Source organism: Tiliqua scincoides, chromosome 4 (assembly GCF_035046505.1).
Source record: "Tiliqua scincoides isolate rTilSci1 chromosome 4, rTilSci1.hap2, whole genome shotgun sequence".
NCBI classification, from domain to species: Eukaryota; Metazoa; Chordata; class Lepidosauria; order Squamata; family Scincidae; genus Tiliqua; species Tiliqua scincoides.
Genome location: NC_089824.1, coordinates 174,266,303 through 174,277,984, shown reverse-complemented (window position 1 = coordinate 174,277,984; position 11,682 = coordinate 174,266,303). Strand labels below are relative to the sequence as shown.

The 11,682-nt window shown below is 41.8% G+C and overlaps 1 protein-coding gene across 1 annotated transcript; it reads right to left on the bottom strand.

The window, feature by feature from the left end:
• Nucleotides 1-190: 190 nt before the first annotated feature.
• Nucleotides 191-11,344, bottom strand: LOC136648537 (acidic mammalian chitinase-like). Its single transcript, XM_066624653.1, has 11 exons — nucleotides 11,320-11,344; nucleotides 10,635-10,664; nucleotides 8,926-9,127; nucleotides 7,687-7,743; nucleotides 7,156-7,321; nucleotides 5,394-5,518; nucleotides 4,851-4,974; nucleotides 4,581-4,763; nucleotides 2,454-2,570; nucleotides 2,026-2,167; nucleotides 191-381 (listed from the first exon to the last, which is right to left on the bottom strand). Exons 1-11 carry the CDS (start codon nucleotides 11,342-11,344, stop codon nucleotides 191-193), a joined length of 1,362 nt encoding a protein of 453 aa, XP_066480750.1.
• Between the last annotated feature and the right edge of the window lie 338 nt (nucleotides 11,345-11,682).

The window sequence follows — 11,682 nt, the reverse complement described above, 5'->3', positions numbered from 1 at the left end:
TTTTTTTTTTTAACCATGAATGTTTTCTTAGTGCCTGTTGAGGTCCTCTTGCCTCTTTTTCAAACTACTTACTGTTACTGCCTGCTATTTATTCTTTTTAATATCTGTTCACTTGATTAATATATGCACTTTGAAGTTCTGGATGCCATTTCATCTCCTTTTTATTTAGTGACTCCTGGTAGCCACAGGTTCAAGGCCAGTTACAACACTTACAACTCTCATCAAACACCAAACTGTCTCCACAGCTCTTGAGAACAGTGTTGCCTCCGAAGCATTCATAAAACTTAGATTTGTCATCTGGATTGGCATAGATACCATCAGCTTTCCCTTCACAGAAAATAAGGGGAGGTGGGACTGTTGGAGGGGGTGGAGATACACAATCTAAAGGATGAAAAAAAAATAACCAGAGAAGATGCATCATTTAAGAAGTTGTTCATGTGCAGTGAATTATAGGAGCACTTAAACAAATGCTGGGTAGGAAAGGGTTTCATGCACATTAAAATGGCGCCCTTTGCCAAACGATTGCATTTAGAAGTTTATTTTGCAGTGTAACCACTTTGCGAACTTTTGTTTAAAAGTGATATCTAAATAATACAGTAGAACCTCCAAAGTTGACCACCTCTCTATATTGACCACCTCTTTAAGTTGACCTAATTTTCACAGTATGGACAGATACTGCATATACACTATGGGAGACCAACCTCTCTATATTGACGACCTCCATAAGTTGTATCTTGACCACTTCGACCATTGTACAGAGAATTAATTTACCCTCCGTAAATTGCCCACTAAACGCAATACTGTGGGCCTGTGTTTGTCTGGTTTGTCCCATCTTGGAAAAGCAAGAAGCCACACGACAATCCCTTCCCTATGCCTGCTAGTGTGTGTGCAAAAGGGTTTTTATAGGTGGATACACTGCACATAGCCGACAGACCGGTACCAGCTGCCAATTGTACCTGGACATGTACAAAGTTGTGAGGGACATGAGGTTGCTTGTGCATAGTGAAGCCACTGTCCTTTCACTTTGGTTCCCATCACCAGTGCATTACTTTACACTTATATTGAAACACAACTACTATTTTGCTGCCTATTCTCCCGGTTTGGAGAGATCCTTCTGGAGCACTTCACAATCCTTTCTAGTCTTCACCACTCAGAAAAGTTCAGTGTCATCCACAAACATGTCCACCTCCCTGCTTATCCGTTTCCAGGTCATTTATGAAGATGTTGAAAAGCACCAGTCCCAGGACAGATGCTTGAGGCACTCCACTTTCCACCTCTCTCCACTTTTTTCGTCAATTGCCCATTGACACCCACTCTCTGTTTCCTGGTCCTCAACCAGTTTCCAATCCATGAGATGACCTGTCCTCTTATTCCCTGACTGTGGAGCTTTCTCAACAGTTTTTAGTGAGGGACCATATCAAACACCTTCTGGCATTTAGTGAATCTGAGGAGACCCAGTGGAGGCCAGGCAGCCTAAGTAAAAAAGTTTTGTTTTTTTTTAAATAGTGTTGGGGCTATGTAACATGCTACATGCTATGGGCTGGCAAGGGATAGCATTGGTCCGCCTGTCTGCTATGAAACCAAGTATTTTTTTTTTAACTTACAATTTTTTTTTAAGCTTATGAATTTTCAGGGGTTTTTTTAAACACTGATTGTGGGCTGTTTATTCTCTGTCTCTTGATATAGATATAGATGATATAAATAGTAAGCATCACAAGAGGATCAATTCTCATTGATATTTGCAATAAAACTTTTAAAAAGTCCAATCTAAATAATAACTTGGCCTTGCATTTGTTGTCCTGGGAGCTAAACATGATAATATTTAAATGCCTTTCTTTCCCGTATGTTGACCACCTCCCTATGTTGACCAATTTCCTCCAGTCCCTTGGGTGGTCAACTTAAAGAGGTTCTACTATATACGAATAATAGTTTGTACATCAAAGGGTTGATCATCAATATGGTTCAAATTACAAGTAAGAACTGTGCGTGTGTGAATATAGAATTCTTTTCAAGAAATTGACCTACCTGAAGCCTCTATTTCAAGAAGTTGGTGTAAATACGATATAAGAGGATAAGCCCCCTCATTGCAGAAAGTTCCCAAGAAATCATCCAGGTCAATGGCCCAAACCATGGCACCTCCAAAATTGTTCGCTTTCAAAAAATCAACCTGTTCAGGAGGCAAGTCCAGGATTTATTCACACTGCCCTTTGTGAAACCACAGAGGCACTAACTAAACTAATAATTGTAAGGGGTTGCCTGCATCCTAGAAATTGATAGTAACTTAAAATGATTCAAATAGTGCCAGTAATTGAGCTTCAGAAACTATCTGGAGCTCCACGTAGGTAACACTTTAAAATATAAGGCTTTTTTCTGGGGATTATTAAATTTCTTCGTGGTGAAATTTGCATGGAGACAAAAACGCCTGGTACATATGCAATGTAGACTTGGCATACCTTGTATTTATAGCTGGTTAGATTATCAAATCCAACCCACTCATTCCCCTTGAAAGCATAAGGGACCTTCTGGTCTTCAATCCAGACAATTGTGGCTTCTGGTAAGAATGTACAAATCTGTTAAAAGAAGGCACATGTGAACAGATAATGACAAATACTTGTACAGTGAAAGGTCTTTATGTATATGAGGTTGACTGATCTGTATGGGCCCTATCCTATCTAATTTTCCAGTGCTGGTGCAGTTGTGGCAGTGGGGTGTGAGCTGCATCCTGTGGTAGAGGGGCAATCACTGGGGCCATCTTAAGGTATGGGAACATGTTCTCCCTTACCATCGGGCTGCATTGTGGCTACACCAGAGCTGGAAAGCTGGATAGGATCGGCCCTATGTCTTGACTTGAGCTTTTAACTAGTCTATTTCCAAAGCTACAAATGCACCTTGGTCTGAGTTGGGCATTCCAAATTTTCTAAGCTCAGTGCACCATGACTGTCCCCTGACATGCATTTCTGTGGCCAATGTAATATCACTGTGTGATATTCAATCAGTTCTCAGAGACCCAACTTGCTGTCAGTTGTTTCTGTGATGACAACAACACATTTGTCATATCTATCACTGTGTTCAGAGGAATCACTTCTGGTTACCTAAATACATGGCTGGCCTGAGCCACATGTTACATTCTCCATGAAAATACATCCCCAGAGACAATCACGGTGCATCACGTGTTGCAGAATGTCTGAAGTACTTCCTTGGAAAAGAACTCATTGTTTATCAGTTAGGATGCCTTTCTTTGTTCTGGATGTACAAAACACCTGTGTCAGGAACAAACACAGATATCCTTGTAGGTCAGAAGTGTCAAATATAAGGCCCTCAGAACCTCTCTATCCAACCCACATGATAACAGGGCTCTCCCAGCACTGTCCTTTCTGCAATGCCATGTGCTGAGGGTCTGGGAGGGAGAGATGGAAAAAGGCTCAGAAAGCAATGAATTCCACAGGGTAAGGGACAGAGCAAGAGAAGTTAGAGAGTGAGATGCTCCTGAGATGCTGGACCAATTATCATGTGGACTGCGCTTTTGCAAGCACCTCAGCAGAAGTGGCACTGCTGAAAGAGTGGCCCAGATGATAATTGGGATATCCCATATCTTGAACATATGATCAAAATTTGGATATTTTCTGTTCTGTCATTTGCAGCAAATGAATCCCTATGAGAGAACAAATATCTGGCCAATATCTGCTTAATGACATCACTTCCTGCTTAATGATGTCACTTCCAGCCCTCAGCAGGCACCTTGAATGCTATTTGGCCTGCTGTATGAAATCAGTTTGACATCCCTGTTTGTAACTGATAAGCCTATAAAAAGGATAAGCAGAAAGATGAGAAGAAGAAGGCTGAGTTGGTTGTGCTTCTTTCATTTCCTATGAACCAACTCTGTAAAGTTGGTTCATAGGACCAACTTAAAGTTGGTTCACAGGACCAACTCTGTAAAGCACCTGGCCTAGATGCTGTCAAAAGGCTATTAGACAGATATATGAAAGAAAAGTCAATCACAGGTTAAGAACCCATAATGGGTAAATGCAGCTTCCTGGTTCTAGAAGTTGGTTCTATCTCTGAATGCCAGATGAAAGGACGTGCAGGATACAAGTACGTCCTGAGGAATCTAGTGAGCAAGTGTGAGATACAGGAAGCTGGACTAGGTGGGCCATTGGCCTGATTCAGCAAGGCTCTTCTTATGTTCTTATGACTCAAAGTAGGAACTAAAATATTCCATGAATATTTGTATGAAAGGAAACAGTTCTGAGGGTCAAGCAAGGAACAGAAAACTATGGTGCTCACCATATTGAGCCAAAATTGAAAAATTTGTACACTTCGAGCAAAATTCTTTGTTACATTTACTTCAGCGTCAAATTTGTAAAGTTTTCTGCAAACATTTGTTCACTCACACTTGTTGAGCATGTGTGGCAAATTGCTTAAAAATTGTTAAGCAATTCAGCCAGAGGGAATGGTACTAATATTTCCAAAACAAACTCATTTTATCTTGTGGAGAAAAATGCTGTATACACACAAACATGATTGTGTTAAGGATGGCATACCCTCTTTAAGCAGTAGTACCAGTTTTTAGGTTTCTTTACCTCATAATAAGCCCAGAAACCTGCTTCCCTTGTGTAAGGTCCGATGGATCCAGCACCAGAAGCTGGAGCACCAACTGAAGTATCACTGCTGGTAAGCCTGAAGGTGCGGCCATAGGTTGGAAACCCCATAATGAGCTTCTCAGATGGAACTCCATTTTCTTTCCAGTATTTCATGGCAAATTCCTTCAAGGTGAAAATAATAAATAAGAATCAGTTGACGGTTCCCACTGTTCCTGGGCAGACAATAGTTTTGTAAACTTGTTTCCTTACACAGTTGAAGTACACAAAATCGCCTTTATCTGCAGATCCAACGTGCAGGGGACTGTTATGTCCTGTGAAGGTATCCCAGCCTCCATGGAAATCATAGGTCATCACACTGATGAAATCTAGAACACTTGCATGCAGTAAAGAAAAGTAATAGCTGAATAACAACTTGCCAAAGTGAATCCATGTGATGCAATAAGGATTTTGTAGATTCTAAGACTGTGATTCCCTCCCAGCTTTCACACTGGCTGTTGCACTTTCATAAAGACAGTTAAGGAAGCAACTGTGTAACGTGGTGTCTCCCTGGCTGGTTGGAAAGCCTGTAGCTAGCAGTTTGAGCTGGGAGAGTTCAGCATCAGAACCTTTTTTGGATCAATAATAAAAAGAGCATGTCTTTCTGATAATATGCAGAGCAAATTTCCATCACTCTAGGAATGATCTAGTTTACATATATTTAGATGTACTGTAGACAGTCAAAAATGCCAAAAATACGGTTTCCTCATTATGTTCCAGTAATGAAGCACTCCATTTAGAAAATGGCTCACTTACTTTCCTATCTTGGCCATTTCATATCCAGCATCAATAGTTGCTTTCCCAGCAGACACAGCTGCCGTGATCAGCAATCTGGGAAGTCCACTTCCGGTAGCTTCGTTGGAGAAAGCAGTCAGCATTTCCTGGAAATTAAATGTCAACAATTAATGGTAACAGCAAAATTCATTCCTAGTTCATCTTTCAGTATAAGTCATGTAAATATTTGGCTTATTTAAAAAAAAATCCTCTAACTTTTTCCCCTGAAGCATCAACTTCTTTGAAATGTGAGTAGATGAACCTTCCACTTGAGTGGTTCCATTCTCTACAGGGAGGAAGAAGGAATGGCTGTTCCTCCCACTGCCTCTTACCTGACAAGCACTATTGTGTGCTTGTCCTTCTGTTTCAAAATAGAAAGCATCAGATTTCACTCTCAAATGTGAAGGTATTTCAGATCCTCTTAAACTGTGAGCACAAGCAAAAATCAAGTGTGCAACTTCCTTATTACGAGGAAGAAACAAAACTGAAATAAGATACCTGACAATGTGACTGGCACCTCATTTCTAATCCTATTTAGCTAGAATGAAGGATTTATTATGTTTCTTGCCAATGGGAGCCATCCTCGCTGCCCCTTGAGTGCCTGCTAACATAAGCAAATGTAATGTGTGGCCATGTACTCATGGGAATTGGGATGAATTTTTGAGACCTCAGACTCTAAGGAAGTGCCCCCATGAGTTGCAACATAATTGACACATGCACACATTTGTTCACGTAAAAGAGTATTGATAACTAGCTAGAACAATTTGTGTAAGCAAGAAATATGTGTCACAACAACCTCACAGTCCCACTTATTGTATACACTTCCATTTGTATATAGCCCAAGCTTTAATGATATCCGGCAGAAAGTAGGTTTTAAAAAGGCTGTTCTTCGATCAATATTGTTTCTAATACAAACCTATGCATGCATATAATGTAGTGTACCTTTCAAATACATTTGCCCTAGTCACAAATCCCTAAATCTTAATTGATTGTTCTGCCAATTAACTATTCAGATGTGCTGTGCTTAATAGCTCAGTTCTGAGACATACTTATGATGCAGTCTGTCAACCATTGTGCCCAGACAATACATCAAGACTACCTATCAGGCAGGTTTGATGGTACAAATGTTTGGGGTTGAAGGTTAGGGTGTTAATTATTACTTTATTAACAAGCAATATGCATATGCAACATGCTGCACCCAAACCTCTAATATAGATCATAACCTTAAGAATTGTCCCAAGCTCATTTCAGTTAATTTCAGACTCAATAAGACTCAGATCCTTTCTTCATGGGGAGCTAGAGCATTTCTCTATATATCTGGAGTGGCCAAATTTGCGTAACGTAAGTGCCACATACCACAACCTTCAGGTGTTTGAGAGCTACAATATTTAAGAAGCATTAACATTTTTAAATATATTTACTCACCATTAACACATTAAACATGTTGTAATCCAGTGGACTCCCTCAGCTTATATCTGGTAAATAATTATAAAGCTTGAAAATCTCTCATTAACCTTTTATATTAATTGTGATGCAAAAAGGAGCTTGGCCAACATATTTCCAAGAGCAGATATTTATTACATGTCAAAGAGGTGCATGTGGCTCTCGAGCCACTGTCTGGCCACCTCTGCTATATATCTTGTTTTTTGAAAAACATCGCTTTGTTTCTCTGTCCACGAAAGCAGACTTCCTTGAAAGGAAAGCAATGTGTGATGTTCAGAGTGCGAAATGTTTGCTTTCTTACCTGGACTAAGATAGTAAAACGCTGCTTGTCCTCAGCAGGGCTGCCTCGAGAACCTGGGTATTCAAAGTCCAGGTCAATCCCATCAAACCCATACTGACGGAGGTATGCAATAACGGAGTCAATGAAAACCTTGCGATTGGCAGAATTAGCAACCATTTCAGTGAACCTGACAAGACAACATATCTGAGTTAGCAAGTGAGAAATTATGAGATTGGGCATTTTTACCTCCATTGCTAAGCAGTACCAGTTTCTGTTTCAATTTCCTTTGCCAGTTGGTTTCATACACATAAAGGTTCCTGTGTACTATTCACCCCATCTTTCCCTCCTACTCTTTGAAATCCCAAAATGCACCTGTCCTCAAAACCCCTTTCACAGCTCCTAAGTCCTATTTGTTTGCCTCATCCTCCTAAGTCCTAGCATCACTGTTAATAGCACTTCCATTCATTGCCCTTCATCACAATGTCAGCAACAGGTGCTGCAAGCTCCCACTTGCCATCTCATTCATCTCAGATCTAAAAGAAAAATTCTCACTTCTGGGTCCCAAAGTTCCATCCTCCAATAGCCAGCAGGGTGACCAACTTTTTATTGCTAAGGAAGAGAGTAGGAAATATAATGAAATATAGTTATTATTACACTGTCATCTTTATTTTTCACATTTGCTACATAGTTTTTTTCTTTGCTACATAGTTAAAGAGGTGCATGTCTGTCAGACAGTCTGCCCCAAGTCCTAAGGCCAGTCCCTCTCTCTGGAAAAGGTGACAGGTCCTAGAACAATGGGAATCCCTGAAAAATTGCAGGGGGAAACCAGGGAACAGTCAGAAGGCCCAAAGCTCTGTGGGTAGTGCATATGTACTAAGGCTGTCGTCAAAGGGGGCAGGGGAATCGGAGGGCTGGGACTTCTCCTACAGCAAGAAAGATGACAGTAGCAGCAGGAATACTGCCTTTGACACCTGAACTGAGAAGTGGCGGGCTCAAAAGGGAGAAAATTTAGAAATTTGCTTCGGGATATTAGCACCAGTCTGCCTGCTTGGCCCCTGATGTAGAGATGATGGATAGGGAAGGGGACACAGATACATGGATAGATATGGGAGGGTACCGGTGGATGGAAGAAGATTGTGTTTCTCTAAGGAAGGGAATGGGGCTCCAGGAGACACAGGCATTGGAAGTAAAAGCAACTTCTTAGTAAATATGCATCAGATTTCATTCTAATATATATGTTTTATATTTAACCGAGATGCTTTTTTCCCCAACTTTTAATTTTTTATACATTTTTTTAAGCTATTGCAACTCATTCTAAGAGTTTGGGATAAAATACACTTCATTTAAAGAAGTTTTCAATGGGTTTCAAAATAGAAGAATATGGCAGGAGAGGAAAACACTTGAATCAAGATATTTAAAGTGGTGGTTTTGCCTTTAAGGGCTGTGGCTGGGGGGCACCTCATCATGCACTCCTGCACTTCCAAATCTACCACTACATCATTCTGTGCATCAGTCTCCTGCATCTTTGGGACCACCTAATTCCCAGATCAAGAAGGACTGTGGATAGTGATGTAATTGTCTCATCTGGAATTGTCTGCAGTTCCTTTGCACTAGTGGCTGTGATGAGCAGGAATCAGTGATTTCTGGTCTGAGCACTTGACAGCAGACTTCATTGGAAAAGATCCATCAAACATTTATAGCTAGAGGGCTGTGATTATCATGGCTGAACCTTGGTTGTTTCTCATCAGCTAAGGATGTATAACCTTTTAAAGGCTTAAAGAAATTACTAACTATTCTTTGAGGCCATTGAATTGTGGATAGAGCACATCATCATTCCATTCATATGGGGCGATCTTGTTGCCGCTCATGGTAGCAAAGGCATAGATGACATGGGTGCAGAGGCAGGGGTTCACATTTGCTGGTTTATATTTGGCAGGGTCAGGCCTGTACTGGGACCAGTTTGTGAAGTAACAGACCAACTTGTAGGAGGAACCTGGAGAAAGAAAGGACATGGTGACAGTGGAAGTTATAGGCATGCAAAGACTACTCTAGGTGAACACTAGGTGAAGCCACTCTAGGTGAAGCCAACTGACTCAACATGCAGAGTTGATCTGAAGAGTTGATCCTGCAAGAAGCAATTAAGCATTTGCTTAGTTCTCACTTTAGGGATTTTTCAGGGTTTTATGTTTATCACATGCATAAGTGATCTATCATAAGGTCTAGCTCCTTGGCAATCACATCCTTATTGGTCAGCATTAGATGAAACACTACAAGTATGTAGCACCTATGTGTGGTATGGGACAATCATCCACACCCTGCCACATACACCAGGAGCTAAACCAAAGATATAGAAAATCTTATGATTTAGACTTAAATTACAAGATGTGGGGCTCTGCATGCAAAGGCCCTTTTCCAACTTTACTCCCAAAGTATTATTGCCTTGTTCTCCATTAGTCTGGTTCAGTTTATGAGTATATCCAAAGTGCACCCAAAATTGAGCTTCTGCTTCAGACCAATGGACAAGAAGTGAATAATTAGGCTCAGGTCTCCAGCAGGTATAAATTGGGATAGCTCTGTAGAAGCTAAGGGTCCTCCATAGTTTTATGATTCCGCATTACGGAATTATATTTCCTTGTGCTTGTTACGGCCACTTTAATTTACAGCATTACTGTGATGAGCTCCCAGATCAGAAGGCTAGCTGTTGCAATGATATTGCAGATATACCAATGGCAACAGCATAACTGGAAGTATTTTTGATCCTGCTTTTGCCACTCCTGCTTCAATTTTTAACATGGTGCTTTTTAGCAGGTGCAGAACAACAGTCCCTTTTCACTCCAGCATATTGTCTTTCCCAGTGGCTATTTATTGGTGTTTCTTCTGCATCCTTTTGAAACTAGAGGCAGCCCAATCCTGAGCTGCCTGGAGTGCCCAGGCTCTGCGGCACCGAGAAGGGCCACCACCGAATCCTGCGCCTCCTGCGCTACCGCGGGAGGTTCCTCGGGAGAAGGGGACATTCGTCCCTTTGCTCCAGTAAGGTAAGCAACCCTGCAATGGGGCTACTCAAAAGGCACTCGTGTAGGGCGTGCAGCCCTCCATGAGCACCCTGGATCCTGCAGAGCTCAGCTCCGCAGATCCTCCTCCCGCCCACCCCCCCGGCACGCCTCCTCCCCACCCCAGCCAGCCTCCCCCCTCCCCGGAACACCTCCTCCACGCCCCTGTCCAGGTCCCCACCTCCCGTTCTGCTGCTCTGCGGTCAGGGAGACCGCCAAGCCGCGGAACCTGCGGAACCGCCCCGCGCTAGCCCAGCACCGGCCTTACAGCACATTTGCAACTATGGTTGGTGGCACAGAGACATACCACCGACCACAGGATTAGGCTCTGAGTCCTTTTAGAACAGGTAGCCATTTATTTTATTTTTTAGCCAAAATGATTTGTGAACTTTTTTTTTGGTTGTTGAAAAATGACATAGAAATTTTATTAATAAAATAATTTTTGCTTACCAAGCTGCAAGTGCAGCAAAATGGCCAGACCTACAAAGTATTAAGAAAAAAAATACATATATTATACATAAAACTATCTTGTCCATTTTGTTATTTATTTATTTGTACAGGTATTTATATACTGCCTTTCTTTGGTCGTCGGATTTCTCCTCAGACTTTACTCCAAGGCGGTTTACATAGGCAGGCTGTTCTAAACCCCCATAAGGATTTTTACAATTGAATAGTTCTAGTCTTTCATAGAACTCCTCGTTCCAGCTGGACTTCTTCCTGGTCTGGCCTCTCTCTGGCCCTTTGCCTCCCATGCTCCACTTGACGGCAACTCCTCTCTGCCACCGAGGGTCAGCTCATCAGTATATCAGTGTGTTCCAAGGATACTACCCAAAACCCTTCCCACAGTAAGTCCGATGTTGTTTTCACCCAGGGTGACCAGATACAATGGAGGACAGAGTGCCTATACCTTTAACCACTGTACAGAAGAGGAAATGTTGGCAGGTGCAGCTCAACATGGAAGGGTTTAAAAAGCTGCACCTGCCAACATTCTCTCTTCTATAAATGGTTAAAAGTATAGGCACTCTGTCCTCCATTGTATCTAGTCACCCTGTTTTCACCCCCTCCCCAAGTTTGCCGGTGGGTGGGTGGGAGTCCATTTCTATTTGAAAAGAGAAGAAAAGGCTGAGCCACTCACTTGCCCACAGCAGCATCTTCCCCATCTGTTCTTCAGAGGAAATGGCCCACCTGACTGAGTCCAGTACTGCTTTATAAATTGCTAGGTTATCAGCATGGGAGCCATACACCTGTTTAAGGGACATACACCTTCCAGCCAAAGTACGCAGCTGGCTGCAAAATAAATCCAGGGATAGAAAATAGATTTAACTTCAAGGACGACAAGAAGGGGTTGGCTTTATATGAGGTGACATGACGTAAAATATTGTATTGTGGCATATGATGGGGAAAGGCTTTCTCTAGAGCCTATTTTCTCCTGAAAATAGATTATCAACATAGCACGTCATTGATTCCGTTAGGACTGTCACCTAATTATGGTTCCCTT